This window comes from Macaca fascicularis, chromosome 9 (assembly GCF_037993035.2).
Source record: "Macaca fascicularis isolate 582-1 chromosome 9, T2T-MFA8v1.1".
NCBI classification, from domain to species: domain Eukaryota; kingdom Metazoa; phylum Chordata; class Mammalia; order Primates; family Cercopithecidae; genus Macaca; species Macaca fascicularis.
The window spans coordinates 24,095,277-24,112,500 of NC_088383.1; the positions used below are offsets into that span (position 1 = coordinate 24,095,277).

The 17,224-nt window shown below is 39.9% G+C and overlaps 1 protein-coding gene across 1 annotated transcript in view; it reads right to left on the reverse strand.

Moving 5' to 3' along the window:
• The window catches only part of C9H10orf67 (chromosome 9 C10orf67 homolog), a 121,948-nt gene that overhangs the window by 88,096 nt on the left and 16,628 nt on the right, over positions 1-17,224 (reverse strand). The window contains exon 4 of the mRNA XM_015455650.4: positions 5,707-5,862. Coding sequence (XP_015311136.3) covers positions 5,707-5,862 — 156 coding nt within the window. The remainder of the gene's footprint in view (positions 1-5,706; positions 5,863-17,224) is intronic.

Sequence of the window (17,224 nt, forward strand, 5' to 3'; positions counted from 1 at the left end):
GACGTTTTCAGGCTGGGAGCCGCATGGAGTCCATCAGGCACACGGATATCCACACAGTTGGTTTTCTGCTTGGTGGAGGAGCCACCCAGAGGCAATTCATATTCTGAACATTAACATGGCTTTGCATGCTTGTCACACGGGGTCTGTGCAGGCGTTTAATGCTATTGAAGACTTCGGTTTAAATCTCTATGCAAACAGTGATTACCTTGTAAGAAGGTTTCAGGATAACTTACAACAAAAGACTTTAAAGTTATAGTTTTAGTAAAGCAAACTCATTTACATTTTTATTATGTGCGTCTTTTGTTTAAATCTTGCCATGTCCATTATGGGAGAGCTTTTTCTTACGCAATAGACGCGCTTATTGGGACAGCTACTTTTTTTTTTTTTTTTTGCCTTCTTCTTCTTGTCTGTTTCAAAGCCATTGAAAACAACTGAATATACTCCCTATGGTTGTCTAGATTTTACTGTCACACATAAAAAAAAAAAAATTAAGATGTAATGGATTGGGGAAGTTGGTGCAGAACTTTACACTTTATTGTGGTACAATAATAAACAGATTATGCAATCTCAAAATATTAGTCATTATATTATTATGCCAAAGGAGATAGAAGATTCTACATGCCTTGTTAAAAATTACTACAGACATTAAAAATACTTTTGAACTTAAGGTCATCGCAGGTGAATTATAACTTATTCTTTTTACAGTAATTCCATGATTGCAATAAATAAAAATAAAATCTTCCCTCAAAAACAAAATCATTTCTCTCGACTGATTTCCCTTTGGAACTACACTTTCATTTAGTATAAGGATATGTGGAAGTAAATTATTTAAATATTTTCCCCTGTAACAGTTTGAAAGAAAAAGAAGTGATTTAAATTTTTTTGTAGTATACTAATAAGTACATTAATAAGTCCTTTAAAACAAGTGACTTACTAATGAAATTACGTATGGTATGTATGTGTGTGTGTGTAAGAGTTAGTAATATTTAAACTATGTTGTTAAATTTTGCACTAAGCTCAATTACCAAATCTTCATGACTTTGATTCACCATTTCATTTAAATTATTTGAGCCCAATTCATTCTTAACTAATGAGAACTAACAAACCTAGTAAGTAGTTAATAAACAACACTGAATTCCCAGTCATTAATTTCTTGTCCCACATTGTTCAATTTGAGACCATCACAGAATGCATTTACAGACTAAAAGTTTTTTTTTTTTTTTTTTTTTTAAAGAAAGAAAGAAACAATACTGGCCTTAATAGGCTTAAGCATACTTTTCCTAACAGTGGCAGAATATGAACATCCACAGAGGATTACACGAGCACCCGATTCTCATAAACTAAAGAAGAACTATTTGAATTCATCAGATGAAGTGTAAAATTTACAAATGGTAGCAGCTAATACCTAACTACGGGTTCTAAGAATCTCTTTGTATGAAAGCAGGATGCAAGGAAAACACATTAAATCTGGGGGTTTGTCCTCCACATATCAATCCACAACCCCTGTTCTTCTGAGGTTAACCCTTAGCTCTGTCCCCACCATCTGTCAGCTGTGGGAACTGCAAGTAATTAACTATTCAGTCGCCCACAGCAATGAGGACACTCATTAGCAAAATGAACAAAGGGATCGTTCTGAGCTGCTACGGTCCTCTGTTACACTCTGAGTGGCAGGTTTTGTGGTGGTGTTCCTTCTGCCATCTGCCCACACTGCTAGTTTGTGCTTGCTTAAACCATGAGACTTTAAAAAAATAAACTGCATTAATAAAATGAGGTTAAGAAGGATGGAGATCATTAAAAGGCGGTTAACTGGATGTAACCGTTTAAACCACACTATACTCTGAGAGAGATTGTGTGTAATCCTTGATCATTCTGGAATTTCAAAATTGTAAAGAAACTTGCCAATCTCAAGTTTTTCTTTCATATTATAAAAACTAGGACTTCAGGCGGTAGCATATGTGCTATATCTTTTGTGAATATTCACAAGATGCATACAATTACAAACTGAATCCCAAATTGAATCTTGAAAGAATCATTTTTGAAAACAGGTGTACTTGGGAGCTTTGCTCCTCAAATGCGGTCCATGGACCAGGAGCCTCAGCATCACCTGGGAACAATGCAGCCCCTCAGGCCCAACCCAGGGCTACTGCATCAGAGTCTGCATCTAACAACACCTGCAGGTGATGCGTGTGAGTGGTAAAGTCTGAGAAGTTCTGGTTCAAAGCACTTTCTGTGCCTTCTCAGCAGTTTCCCTTCCATAGGCTCCATTGAATTGGACATCTCAATTTTCTGGGGAGGAGTAGAGTTCTGATGCAAGCCCATGCCTCATGACAGTCACAGAGAAGAGCAGGTGCTTTCCCAATGAGTGACAACCAGGAAAGTGGCACTCTGGGCAGTGCAACCCTGCAGAGCTGCCACTCTTGAATGACAGCTCTGTTTCAGAGCTGTCAGCAACAAGCAGATATGCTCAGCAATGGAAGGTAGGTGGGTGATGGTTGCGGGGCTCATCAGTGTTGGGATAAGAAAGAAAAATGAAAAGTCTATTCAAAATGCCAGCTCCAACTGAAATTAAAACACATGCACAGGCGCGTACACACACACACACACACACACACACACACACACACACACACACAATCACAGAGACATAAAGGCTAACCTCCTTTATAAATTCTCAAGAGGATTAGCCAACGGACAGCATGGAAACCTGATGACTACAATGGCATGCAGCTGAGTCACATTGATTTCCCACCGAATAAAACCTGAACATTTCATCCCTTGAATGAAGTTGCTCTTGGGAAAGTTCAACATTTAGGATGTTCCCATCTGGAGATGAGAAATATTACAACTACTTATTAACTATAAGGCTATTGAAGTAACTTGATAATCAGTAAGAGTAAACTAGATAACTGCAGAATTAAATAAAGCTTGTTTATTTCACTTTCGTTTTTCAACTTACTTCCACTGCTACTTTGAAATTTTTAATTGTTTTTCCAAATTCAGTGTTCCCAATCTAATTCGAGACTTGGTATCCCAAGGGTTTTTTAAATACCACTAGAGGGGGCAGTTGAATCAGATGAAATTTCAAATAAAAAAGATCATCTAGAACTTAAGTGGCATGAGGTTTTAGGAAAGTTTGTTCTTAGAGAATGTAGAAAAAAAAATGTGTTTCCGGTGAAACACTGTCTCTACTAAAAAAATACAAAAAACTAGCCAGGTGAGGTGGCGGACGCCTGTAGTGCCAGCTACTCGGGAGGCTGAGGCAGGAGAATGGCGTAAACCTGGGAGGCAGAGCTTGCAGTGAGCTGGGATCCGGCCACTGCACTCCAGCCTGGGCGACAGAGCGAGACTCTTGTCTCAAAAAAAAAAAAAAAAAAAAAGTGTTTCATTTTATTTAATATAAGCCATGATCTGCCTTTGTGGAATTTGCATCTGTGTTCTTGAAATGGTGACATGTATGTTTTCCATCACCCTCAGTCAAGAGGGGAGAGCAGAGCCCTGTGCTTTGTTGGGGTCTCCAGGAGAAATCCATATACCCCGTTAATCAGAATCACCTCACCTTCCTCAAATCTTAAAGTGTTTACAGAAATTATAATGTGCTCTTTGGGGGTTAATTACAGTGGAATAACCAGGGTATTCTGGATGCCACTGAAAGCCAGAGAACAGCCTGCTTACAGATGAGCCTGTGTGGCTACCACCTGCTCTCCTCTTCACAAAGCCACAGCCCATCCTCACGGTTTCCCCAGAATGTCCAGTCAGGCCAGGTGACTAGCTGAAAAGTTAGACGTGTAAACATTTCAAGAGTGTGGGGAGCTGTCTTACCCAATTGGGGTGTTCTCAACAGTCCAGAAGTCTGTTTGGTACATTTTATGGAACATAAACTGATGGCTATAAGGATTTGTGCATTTCTTTATAATACCTGAATTGATATACGAATATTTCTTCAAAGAACTTGAAGCAATTTACATTCAACACAGCAGGTGTTCTTATCATAACTCTCTACTTTAGCCAGGCGGGTATCATGTTGCATTTCACAAATGGGAAATAAATGGATCAAAATTGCCTTGCCACATCTACACTGGATGTCTTTGGCCAAGGCAGGATTAAAAGAGAACTCTTATAGTTTTTAATCTTTTCTATTAAACTGTTTTCTCTAAAAAGCAGAGGTAAATGTAAACCCAAGAAAAGGTTTTTCAAAAGCAAATGCAAAAATTAAATGTGCTTCCTAGTCCAAGACATATAAAAAAAAATTCAATTTTGTTCGATCTATGCTATTGACACAATACTGTATTGCTTAGGTGTTCAACTTTTTTCTAGATATTTTTCTAGATACAAAGATTTCTAATAGATTAACAAAACAAACACTTAAACAGAGCAAACATTTAAACCAGTTTAAATACGAACATTTAGAATGGTTTGTGTTTGATTCATTATCTCTTATAACCTTGAAGTTTTAAATAAGAGTACTAGTGAGGGATTTAGATAAACCATAGATTGTACTCAAAGGCATGAGCAACCCATAAGTGTTTCTTTCTAGTGTTAACATTTTGACATGTAACTTTTCAGATTTTCCTGTATGCATGTGTCAATATTTCTAAGTGTATTAATCTATTAATAATTATTAATGTATTATAATATATCACATTGTAATATAACAATCTATACATTATAATCTATACATTTTCTATATGCATATGCATCTTATATATTCACTACAACCTTTAATTCTTACTGTAGAGGATAGAGCTCCCCCTCTGTAAGTGGACTTTAGATTCAGGTGAACCTTGGTATATGTACCATCTTTACCATCTACTACCTGTGTGCCCGTGAGGAAGTTACTTAACCACCCCGTCTCTGCTTCTTCATCTGCAAACTGAACTGTGAGAATGACAAGAGATGCCATCGATGAAGTATCTGATACCTGCTATTGATATTCAATAGACCTTTATTCCTCCTGGGTCCCAGTATCTGTTAGCCTTTCCAACTCAAACAATCAGCTTCTTGCTCTTAGAACTTAATAACAAAATCCTCTCCAGCTCTGGACTGTGGTTGGGCCTGAGACAGCTGGTGGCTCAGAGCAGAGATGAGATGAGATGACAATGAATTTGTTCTCAGGATCCACACTTTCCAAAGCCCTTAAACTTCCTCCTTAACAGGAGTTTAGGTTCTTCTTTCTGCCTTCTCACTCATTCCATTTTTGCTCCCTTCAGTAGTTTGTCTAACCAGTAAAGCAGTTCCTGGTTCCCATTGCAACGGCAAAAACTGAGGGGAAAATCCTCTGAGATTTTTCTTCTTGATATTTTTATTAAAATGTCATTCTTTTCCAAGTTGGCTTCTTGGAACCTCTGGCTTGGAAAGATTAACTTTGTGTCTTTCAAACTACCTTGATTGCAAAAAAAGGGTGGGAGTCTTCAGTTACAACAAAAATCCACTCCCATACTCTTCTAGAGTAGGACTTTTTTTTGCAGTGGGATGTAAGTTATTTTCATTTAAATAAAACATACAGAACCATTCTATTGCTCCTATTCATATTGCTATGGGTTTTCTAGAATAGGTCATTGAGCAGAAAAGAGTTAGACTGGCTTATATTATGGGGAGATGCCCAAAATGCATCAATTGGATTTTAGTTTATCATTAAATCAAGCTTTTAACTATTTATGACTTTCTTTACAAATATTAAAATTAATTATTCCTTGCCTTGAAACTTACCATTTTTTGAAATCCCAAATCTTCATATTGGTCTAATTGTTCTTTTAATTCTTTAATAACTTCTTCTTTCTCTTTCAGTTTTCTTAACAAAATATTTATTTTGACACTACTCGCATCTTGCAAATGAATGTTCTCTTCTTCTACCTCAAAAAATTGCTGGGTACAAAAAAAAGTAGCATTAAAAATTAATTAGACACTCAGCATTAAAAATTAGACACCACCAGAAAACATTTCATCTTTTAAGCTGTTGTTTTGTGAGGTTATTTTTGTAACCTGCATACAATTTTAATAAGAAAATTTATTTATATTGAAATATATGCTTAAAAATTATTATGCACTACGTAGCACAGTGTTATCCTATAAAACACAAAGCATGATCAGTTACTCTAACTGTATCAGCCATGTAAACTACAATAGCAAAGAGTGAGATGGAAGAATAGGAGAACTTCCACTCAACAAGAATTTGGCAGCCATTCATGGACAAAAGTGCCCTTGAGGGAGATTTGGGACCTGGATAGAAGACTGCAAAACTCTGGTGGAGCCCAAGACTGAGGAGGGCTGTTTTGAGTGGCAGGATGCACCTAGGTGGCAGGCTCACTGACCATGATCCCAGCTACAAACCCAGAAATGGCTTCATCCCCCTGCGGACTTGGTCTTGCCACTAGAACCATCTGCCAAGAAATCCAGGAGGAATCACGTTCACCTGTGCCTCTGGTGACATGCCCACAGGCCTCAGTCTCAGCTGTGGACCCTGAATCAGCTCTGTAACTCAACCAAACCCACTTTCAGCTGCAGTTTGAGACCGGTTCTGCCTGCCCAGGCACCTGCTGGGAGTCATGCCTATTTGTGCCCTCGGAAGCTGGTCGGCTGACCTCGGTCTCACAGCAGATCTTGAAATACCCCTTTAACTTGGCCCCAGCCCTCTCAGCTGCAGTCTGAGAGCAGTCTTGCCCACCCAGGGGCTTGATGAAAGCTATGCCTTTCTGTGCCCCAAAGGCAGGCCCACTGATCTTGATTCCACTGCAGATCTTGGGGTGGACCTACATCTAGTTCTGTCCCTTCCTAGCCTTGGGCAGAAGCAGTCCTGTCCATCCAGAGATCTACCAGGAAACATGCCCATCAATGCCTTTAGAGGCAGGCTGCTGACCTCAGTCTGATGGAGGAGCCTGAAGTAGCCCCGTGACCCAGCTCCGGCCCACTCAGCCATGATCCAAGAGCAGTCCTGCTTGCCCAGGAGCCCAGTAGGAGGCACACCTGTCTGTGTCTCTGGAGGTATGTCTGCAGACCCCAGTCTCAGTGTAAGCCATGACGCAGCCCTGTAATTCCATTCAAGCGCCTGTCAGCCATGGTCCATGGCCAATTCTTCTTGCCCAGGGACCAACTCAGTAACCCAGCAGGAACACTCCAAGGGACCTGAAGGAATACAACACTTATCTGCGCCTGGTAACAGGCCCACCATCTGCAAACCCAACTGTGAAACCTGAAGCATATTCTTTACCCAGCACCAACTCTACAGACCAAGGTCCTGGACGCAGTTTATTCTTTCCAGGGGCCAGACAGGATGCAAGCCTGTTCAAGCCCCTAGTAATAGACCCACTAACATGGACCCCATTGCAGACCCAGCAGCAGCCACATAACTCGGCTGCAGCCCTACTCAACTGCAATCCTGGAGGCAATCTTATCAGCTCAGGAACCCAAAAGAAGAAAATATTTACCTAGCAAAACCAGTCTGTAATGACTGAAGGAAGTGTTTGCTCATTCAAATGCACAAACACCAACATAAGGCTATATAGGTAGTGAAGAATCAGGCAAACATGACACTCTCAAGAAAACGAATACAGTTCCAGTAACTGACTCCAAAAAAATGGAGATCTGCAAATCGTCTGACAAATAATTCAAAATATTATCTTTAAGAAGCTCAATGAGATGCAAGAGAACACAGATACACAGTTGAACAAAACAAGAAAAACAATGCATTAACAAAATTAGAAGTTTCATAAAGCAATAGTAAATGCCAGGCATGGTGGCTTGTGTCTATAATCCCAGCTACTTGGGAGGCTGAAGCAGGTGGATCACTCGAGGCCAGGAGTTTGGGACCAGCCTGAGTAACATAACAAGACATCCTTCTCTACAATTTTTTTAAAAGAAAAGATTAAAGAATGGGCCAAGGACCTAAATAAACATTTTTCCAAAGATGGTATACAAATCGCTAACAGGTACATGAAACATCACCAATCATCAGGAAAATGTAAATCAAAACTACAATGAGAAATTACCTCATTATGATAAGAATGAGCTATTAGAATGAGTATTTTCAAAAAGATAAGAGACAACAAGTATTGGCAAGGGTATGGAGAAAAGGCAACCCTTGTGCACTGTTGATGGGAATGTAAAGTGGTACAGCCATTATGGAAAATAGTATGGAAGTTCTTCAGAAAATTAAAAGCTGCCATATGATCCAGCTATCCTACTTCTGGGTATATATTTGAAGGAAATAAAATCATGCTCTTAAATATATTTGCATTCCTATGTTCATTACAGCATTATTCACAATAGCCAAGATGCAGAAACAACCTAAATATCTATCAACAGATGAATGAATGAAGAAAATGTTACATACACACACACACACACACACACTCTCTCTCTCTCTCTCTCTCTCTCTCACACACACACACGCACAATAGAATATTTACAGTGGTGGTATGTATAATGTATATATTAATACAATATTTTTCAGCCATAAAAAAGAAGGATATCTTGCCATTTGGGACAACATGGATGAACCTGGAAGATATTATGCTAAGTGAAATAAGCCAGACATAAAAAGATAAATACTGTATTATCTCACTAATACGTAGAATCTAAAAAAGTTGAACTTAAAGAAGCAGAGAGTAGAATGGTGGTTGACAGGCCGGGCGCGGTGGCTCACACCTGTAATCCCAGCATTTTGGGAGCCCTAGGTGGGCAAATCACGAGGTCAGGAGTTCGAGACTAGCTTGGCCAACATGTGAAACCCCCATCTCTACTAAAAGTACAAAAAATTAGCTGAGCGTGGTGGCGGATGCCTGTAATTTCAGCTATTTGGGAGTTTGAGGCAGGAGAATCACTTGAAGCTGGGAGGTGGAGGTTGCAGTGAGCTGAGATAGCACCACTGCACTCCAGTCCAGCCTGGGTGACAGTGCGAGACTCTGTCTCAAAAAAAAAAAAAAAAAAGAATGGTGGTTGACAGAGGTTGGAGCATGGGAAAAATGGGGAGATGTTGGTCAAAGGGTATAAACTTTCAGTCATAAGATGAATAAGTTCTGGCAATCTAATGTATAGCATGGTGACTATGGTTAATAACACTGTATTGTTTACTTGAAATTTGCCAAGAGAGCAGATCTTGTGTCCTTACTGCCACCGTCCCCCACCCCACACACAGTAATAACTAGAAGTATGTGTTAATTAATTTGATTGTGGTAATCATTATACAATGTATTTCAAATCATCACATTGTATACCTTGAATATATACAATTTATATTTGTCAATTATACATCAGTAAAGTTGGAAAAGGTAATAATGGTAAATCTTAATAGTAAATTGACATCATGATTTGTGAATATCCTACTTTAATATTCCTCTAGAAGGGAAGACAGTAAAAATTTGAATATGTAGAAAAGGAAGTAAACATCATTGGTGCAACTAATTTCCTCAATAGACTGGAATGGAGACGTTGAAAGAAGTAACATACCTTGACAGCTTGTTTTAAGTATTTAGCTGCTTCCTATCTGCATTCATTACTCTGAAGAATTATATTACAAAACCAAAAAAAGGATGAAAGGCTTTAAAAGTGAATAATGTTACTTGCTTCCAGCATTTAAAAATCTCATTTTCAACACTGCTATGCAAAACTTGTGATTTAGTTTGGACTCTTTTTGAAATTATAAAGAAACCATTTGATTCTTTGTGTGTTTATTACTAATATATTTGGGTACATACAACATACAGGAAATATAGCAAAACCTAGTAATATCTGCTAATACACTTAATGTTATATTTCAAAAGAGTTAAATTTGTAAACTCAGATTGTCCTAATATGATGAATATCAGCAGACTAAGAATAATAATATATGAAGGTAGCTATGAACAGCACTGGCATAATCTTCATGGTATAAAAAAATCATAGATGAATGTACAGGAGAATTAAAAGGAGTGAAAAGGAATACTCCATATGACAATATCCAGTATCAACTTTTAAAATTTTGTGATTTTATTTATTTAGTTTTTTAATTTAGTTGGGTGGTTTTTGTTTGTTTTGTTTTTTTGTTTGTTTGTTTGTTTTTGAGACAGTCTCACTCTATCACCCAGGCTGGAGTGCAGTGGTATAATCGGCTCACTGCAACCTCCGCTTTCTGGGCTCAAGTGATCTTCCCACCTCTGCCTCCACCTCTGCCTCCCAAGTAGCTGGGACTACAGGCACATACCACCATGCCTGGCTAATTTGTGTATTTTTTGCAGAGACAGGGCTTTGCCATGTTGCCTAGGCTGGTCTCAAACTCCTGAGCTCAAGGGATCCGCCTGCCTCAGCCTCCCAAAGTCCTGGGACTACAGAGCCACTGCGCCTGGCCTTAAATTTGGTGATTTTAAACAAGAGTATTGATTATGTAGATCTAGTCGTTACATCTATTCTTACATATGTCTATAGCTCAAAGACTCTACTCAACACACATTTATTCCACCAGGGCCCTTAAGTGTTACTAGGCATCACATATCTAACAGATCCAAACAGAGTTCAACATCTTCACTGTCATCCTTTCTACATTCCCTAATTAACAGCAGCATAAGCCAGAAACCCCTTTTAAGCCCCTTATTCTCCTTCATCAACTAACCAAATTTGTTCGACCTACCCCTAAATCTCTACCAAACCCCATCACCTTCTTTCCTGTTCCACTACAATCTCAGTACTTGCCTTGTTCACCTGGATATTGTAAAAGCTTCTTAACTAGCCTCCCTGCCTCTTGTTTTGTCACTTCTCTCCAATCTTCATCCAGTAGCCAAATAACCTTTCTAAAATGCAGCTCTCCCCATCTCCTCCTACGGGCTAACATCCAGCTCCCTTAGCATGGTATACAAAATGCAGCCTTCCTGATCTGCTGCCAGCTTACCTGGCCAGCAACTCATGCCAGTCTTCTCTGGGCATTTTATCAATACTGATACACTCAGCATCCAACTTCTCAGAAACACCACGTTGCCACAGGTCTCTGTGCCTTAGCACTTGGGAGTTCCCTGTTAGCCAACCCAACAAGCTCTTGCTTGTCATTCTAGCAGAATGGTATTAGAGTGGAATAGCCTGAGTCTGCAGACCAGCTCTGTCAGCTTGGGACCTTGAACAAGTTTCTTAAACCCCGAGTGTCTCAGTGTTATCATCTGTAAAATGGGACTATTAATAATAGTACCTGAATTGTGAGAATTAAATAAGATAATGCATGTAAACAATTTTGGACAGTGCCTACAACACACAGACAGCCCCCAGCAAGTATTATAACCTAGCACTTAGTCCTGTTGTGGCTGTTTGTCATTCAAATCCAGATGCCAGCTACTCTGGAAGCCTTAGCACAGGCCTCCCACCCACCCACCTTCTACCTCTATGTCCTTTCTCTATCTTGTGAACATTCTTCTTGGGGTCACTTTATTATTTGCTTACTTTCTAAGTAATTTTTATGCTCTGAATAGGTTGGGTTTATTTTACTCTTTAAAAAGACACCTGCAATTGTATGTTTATCACAGTACTATTCACAATGGCAAAGTCATGGAACCAACCTAAGTGTCCATCAATGGTTGACTGTATAAAGAAAATGTAATATATTAATATATACACCATGGAATACTATGCAGCCATTAAAAAGAATGAAATCATGTCCTTTGCAGTAACACGGATGGAGCTGGAGGCCATTATCCTAAGCAAATTAATGCAGGAACAGAAAACTAAATACCACATGTTCTCACTTCTAAGTGGGAGCTAAACAACGGGTACACATGAACATAAAGATGAAAATAATGGACACTGGGGACTCCAAAAGGGAAAAAGGTGGCAGGGAGACCAGGGCTGAAATATTACCTGTTGAATACAATGTTCAATATTTGGGGGGTGGATATACTAGAAGCCCAATCCTCACCATTATGCAATATACCCAGGTAACAAACATGCACATATACCCTCTGAATCTAAAACAAAAGTTTTTAAAAAGCCAACAAAACAAAGATGGCATGACAGCCCAGAGACCAACGCACTAAAAAATAATGAGAAAGTGATGCAGGCTGTTTAGGGAATGATGCTCTGCCTGGCACCAAGTCGTCTTTGTCAGAGCATGTCACAGAAGTGCCCTGGGAAACTCATTTAAAATCTCACCCAGGTACCACGCTGAGAGGTGCTTGATGAGCCAGCCTGCCTTCTGGATGGGCTCAACCACTCTGGACTTCAGGGCAGGGAGGGCCACAATTCTTTGGAAGAATAAAAAAGTTTTACTTTTACATGCTTCCTCACCTCATTTTATTAGTGCAGACTCAAATATTCCTTTTTCAGTCAGTCCTCAAACTTCAGCTGAAGCAATTGTTTGAGGAACCCCAAAATCCACCTGGAGGGATTTATTTTTGACTTTTCACAAAATAGTTGTAAGGTCCAAATACAACGGATTCATTTTTCTTCATCTTCTGGAATGTTTCTGATGTTTCACTAGTGTTTATGGAATGAGTGAGACTCTGTGGGAGATAGCAGAAAGCAGTGTGATTTTCCACACTGCCCCTGCAAATCTAGTCTCTAGTCTCATAGTTCCCACCTTTTAAAACTTTCAGGAAGGTATCATGGCTTTATTTTTTTAACTTAGTAACAACAACTTTAATCTTAGACAATGACAACAAAATAAAAGGAATAAAGAAAATGGGAGGAAAGCAAAATCCAAAACCAAAACAAAAAATTCTAGTCTAGCCAACTCTCACCCATTAATGCTTCTGTCCTCCCACCACTCTGGCCCCCCTTAGACTTGGCAGTCTGCAGTGGAGGAGAAGGGTTGAGCCTCTCTTCCTTTTATTTCTACAATTTGAGATTTTCCAATGGTCTGGTGCAGAGGAGAGGGAGAAATGTTAAGGGAACAGAAACAAGTGTCAGTTGACAGTAACCTGCTGCCTTTGGTTCCTAGGGGGGTCCATGCTGGCCTGGCCTCCTGCAATGCCCTTCACAGGAGCAGTGCCTGCCTGGCTTCTATCCTAGGACCTGCCCTTCTGCTGGCATCCTGTCACCTCTCCAGATGGTCCTTGTCAGCAGGCTTCTGCTCTATCAGCCCTCCTGCCCTTCTGTGGCAAGTCCCACACCAGTCCTCATATTCCTCAGACCCAGGGATGCTCATCAAGCTCTCCAAGTGGTCCAAGACTCCACTCTTGCTTGGCTGGAAGGAGAAATACTCTCTTTCTCTCTCCTATTTATGGGTCAGCACTCCATGCTGCCTGCTTTCCCCAAAATGGTCCTCTTGACCAGTCTTGTTCATTTCCAAATTCAAGATAGCTCTTATATTTCCTGGAGATGGATGATGGGCTAGTACTGGCCAATTAAGCTGTTCCACCAAGTCCTGGAATGTCCTGCAAAGAATATCCTGCTGGCATCTATTTTTTCTTTTTCTTTTTTTTAGATAGCATCTCGCTCTGTCACCCAGGCTGGAGTACAGTGGCATGATCGTAGCTCACTGCAGCTTCTAACTCCTGGGCTGAAGCCATCCTCCTGTCTCAGCTTCCCAAAGCACTGGAATTACAGGCATGAACCACCACGCCCAGACATACCTCACTTTTGAACAGTATTTAGTTCTTTACTTTTGGAGCTTTGGATGAAACTGAAACCCAAGAGTCCCATTTTAACATCCCATCTTAGGGTGGCTTACTGAAAAATGTATTACCCTTTAGTTTAAATCCCGACCTAATCATGTGACCGCTTGTCCTTCATCGAGAGGTTCTTTCTGACAACTATTAAGTTCACAGGAGCAACAGGCATCCAGGCCTGAGGGCCTGAGTATGACAAAGTTCAATCAGGCTGCACCATTCACTTATCAAACACAGGAGTTTGAAATTCCAGCTTGGGTTCCGTAACAACGTCAAAATAGTTACTGCCTGCTGTTCAAGGAAAATGTTTTTGGAATTTCAGTTGTCTCATTAACTTTCTAAAATAAAATTTCTATATTTTGGTGCCATCATTCTCATTAAGGTCCAGCTGTTAGTTTGCAACATTTAAACTAGGGAATAATTACTCTGTGAACATTTAGATTGACTATGACAATATTGGGTGGGAAGCAAGTCAATTGCTTACTTCAAAGGTGATATATTAACCTTTTTAGATAATGAAGGTTATTATAATAGAGATATTAACTTTTATCATTTAGTTAAGAAGGTGTTAGTATCAACTTTCTTCATTGTAAAGTTAATTAATAAGTATTATACTAATTAATACATGTTATAGTCCTTAATACGTATTTATTCCCAGTTAAAGTATTAATATGCATTTGTAGGGAGATATGTTAGTACTTCTGTAAGATAAACCTTTTCCCAAAATAAATAAATGCATTATTCACTTATTTACTTATGACGGTGAGCTCATGGATTCCTATTTTACTCAAATGGTTACAATTCATGATTATCGTTGCTTATTTTGATGCATGAATTTTCCCAGATTGGCCAAGTGGAATGAAGGAAGCCCCTACCAGCTGACTCCCGTGTTCTGACACACCTTCATAATTTTTTGAGCATTTCCTTGCTTTGGTTATGACAAAATATTGCAGGCCTTTCTTCCATTTTCCCTGTCACTGCCCTGGAGTTAGCTACTCCTCCAAAAAGCCCTGGTTTCTTTGAGTGTAGAATATCATTTAAATCTAAAAGCTGAATTCTAGGTGTACTCATTGCTATAGGAGTGTCACTTCCTCTAGGCGCTCTCCATAGACAGAACTAGGATATACATAAATGTATCTACACACTTACACATACACATTCACACATATCTATATAGTCACATATATGTATCTGTGATGATTAATTGTATGCATCAACTTGGCTAGGCCATGGTACTCTTTTTCAAATGTTAGATGTTGCTGGCATTTTTAGATGAGATAAATATTAAAATCGGTGGCTCTGAGTAAAGCAGATTAATCTTCAGACTTCCATCATGTAGATGGAGCTCACCCAATAGGTTGAAGGCCTTCTCAGAAAAAGACAGATTCTCTGAGGAAGAGGAAATTCTCCTAGAGGACTGTATTTGGACTCAAGCTGTAACATCAAGCCTTTCCTGGGTCTCCAGCCTGCTGGCCTGCCTTGCAAATTTCAAACTTGCCAGCCCCCATAATTGCATGAACCAATTCCTCAAAATCTCTTTTATCACCTCTCCTTCACCCTCTCTTCTCTTTCCCTGTTTTCTCCCCATCTCCCCCAAATATTCATTGTCCTTCAAGGCTCAGCATAGGAATCACCTTTTCCTAAAAGTCTTCCTTAACTATTCACCCAAACTGCCAGAGAGTTTGCACCCACTGGGTACAAACCTCCAATGTGGACTGTAATTGCTAAGTTTGTTATCTCTCTTGACCACTAGATTACACACAATGGGTACAAGGACTGGCTCTGGGCCTCTGCTGGAAAATCAGACAATGGATGGATGAAATGAATCCAAACATGAGTGAAAGAACAGTTAAAGACCTTGACATTATGGATTGCCTTTATTCTAGGAAATTTCCACTAGGAATTCATGATCTATTTCCAGCACCATGGTGTAGGTCAAGTTATCTTGACACTCTTCTTGATCATATTCAACCCTTTATTCAACAAAATTTGTCAAAAACCTATTATGTCACGCAGTCTGCTATGAGAATACAAAGATGAGCAAGACTCGGTCCCTGCTCTGCAGGAACAGTCTAGTGGACAGATCAACATGTACTGGGTAAATGTGACACAATTCACTGTAGCTATTAGTCAGCAGAGAAAGAGCAAAGGGGGACATTATGCAAAAATTCCAGGGAGGAGGTTAATAACTTGAGGTGAGCTGAGAGAAGCAGGTGACGGCCCAGTATTGCAGGAGGGTAAAGTTTTGGCTAAGAAGTGGAAACAGATAAAAGTGAAGATATGAAAGGACCTTCTAAGCCATGCTAAGGCACTTAAACTTCTCCCTAAAGGCATGGAGGAAACACTGAAGGATTTAAACAGGGCAGGATGTGGTCAGACTTGTGTTTTGAATGACCACCCAGTTGCCTGGGCAAACGATGGACTTAATGAAGACCAAAAGGGATAAGAAGGTACCAGCCACAGGCCAGGTGAGCAATGCTGACTACCCAAACTGGCTCAGAGGCAAAATAACAAGACACGAATTTAGGAGATAAAAAACTGGCAGGACAGCCAGCCATGGTGGCTCATGCCTATAATCTCAGCGATTTGGGAGGCTGAGGTGGGACGGTTGCTGGAGCCTAGGAGGCAGAGGTTGTAGTGAGCAGAGATGGTGCCACTGCACTCCAGTCTGGGCGACAGAGCAAGATCCTGTTTCAAACACAACAACAACAAACACCCAAACCAAACAACAACAAAAAACTGGTAGGATTTGATGACTCACTAAATATGAAGGATGAATTTGTTATCTAGTGCTGCATAAAAGTTTTACCCCAAATGTAGTGGCTTAAAACACACACGTTTGGCCAGGCACAGTGCCTCACACCTATAATCCCAGCACTTGGAGAGGCTGAAGTAGTAGGATCACTTGAGGCCAGGAGTTTGAGATCAGCCTGGACAATATAGTAGGACCCTGTCACTAACGAAAAAGAAAAAAAAATTAAATTAAAATACACACACACACACACACACACACACACACACACACATACACATTATCTCATAGTTTCTATTGGTCAGGAATTCAGGTAAGTCCTCTGTTTAGGGTCTCCCAAGGCTGCAATTAAGGTGGTGTTCAGGGCTGTGGTCTCATCTGAAGAGCAACTGTGAAGGGATCTGCTTCCAAGCTCACTCAGGTTGGAGAAAAATCCACTTTTTTTTCAGCTATAGGACTGGAGGCTTCAGTTTCTTCTTGTCAGCCAGAGGCTACACTCAGCTTTGCCACATGGGTTTCCTCTCACGTAGCCTCTCACATTAGCCAACAGAGAGAGAGACTCTAGCAAGACAGATGCTATCAAGATAATCACATACAACTCTATATCTTTGCTGTATTCGATTGACCAAAAGAAAAGTTAAATAAATTTAGAAACTTGTTCATAGCTGAAAAAAAAAGTACAGGTACTTGTGTCCTTAACTGGTCTCCAGAGGGCAGCAGAGAGTCATTTATACTTGTCAATCTACAGAAAGTGTATACAACACTTCGTTTTATTTTCAACTTTCCTCTGTTCTTCCTTATGACTAAGCCTTAACAAACTGGGTGGCCAGGATTTGGAAGGCTGTCTGAGGTCATGGATCAAAGTGATGCCAACAAGCCAAAGCAAAGATTCCAATAATGACTTTAATATAAACAA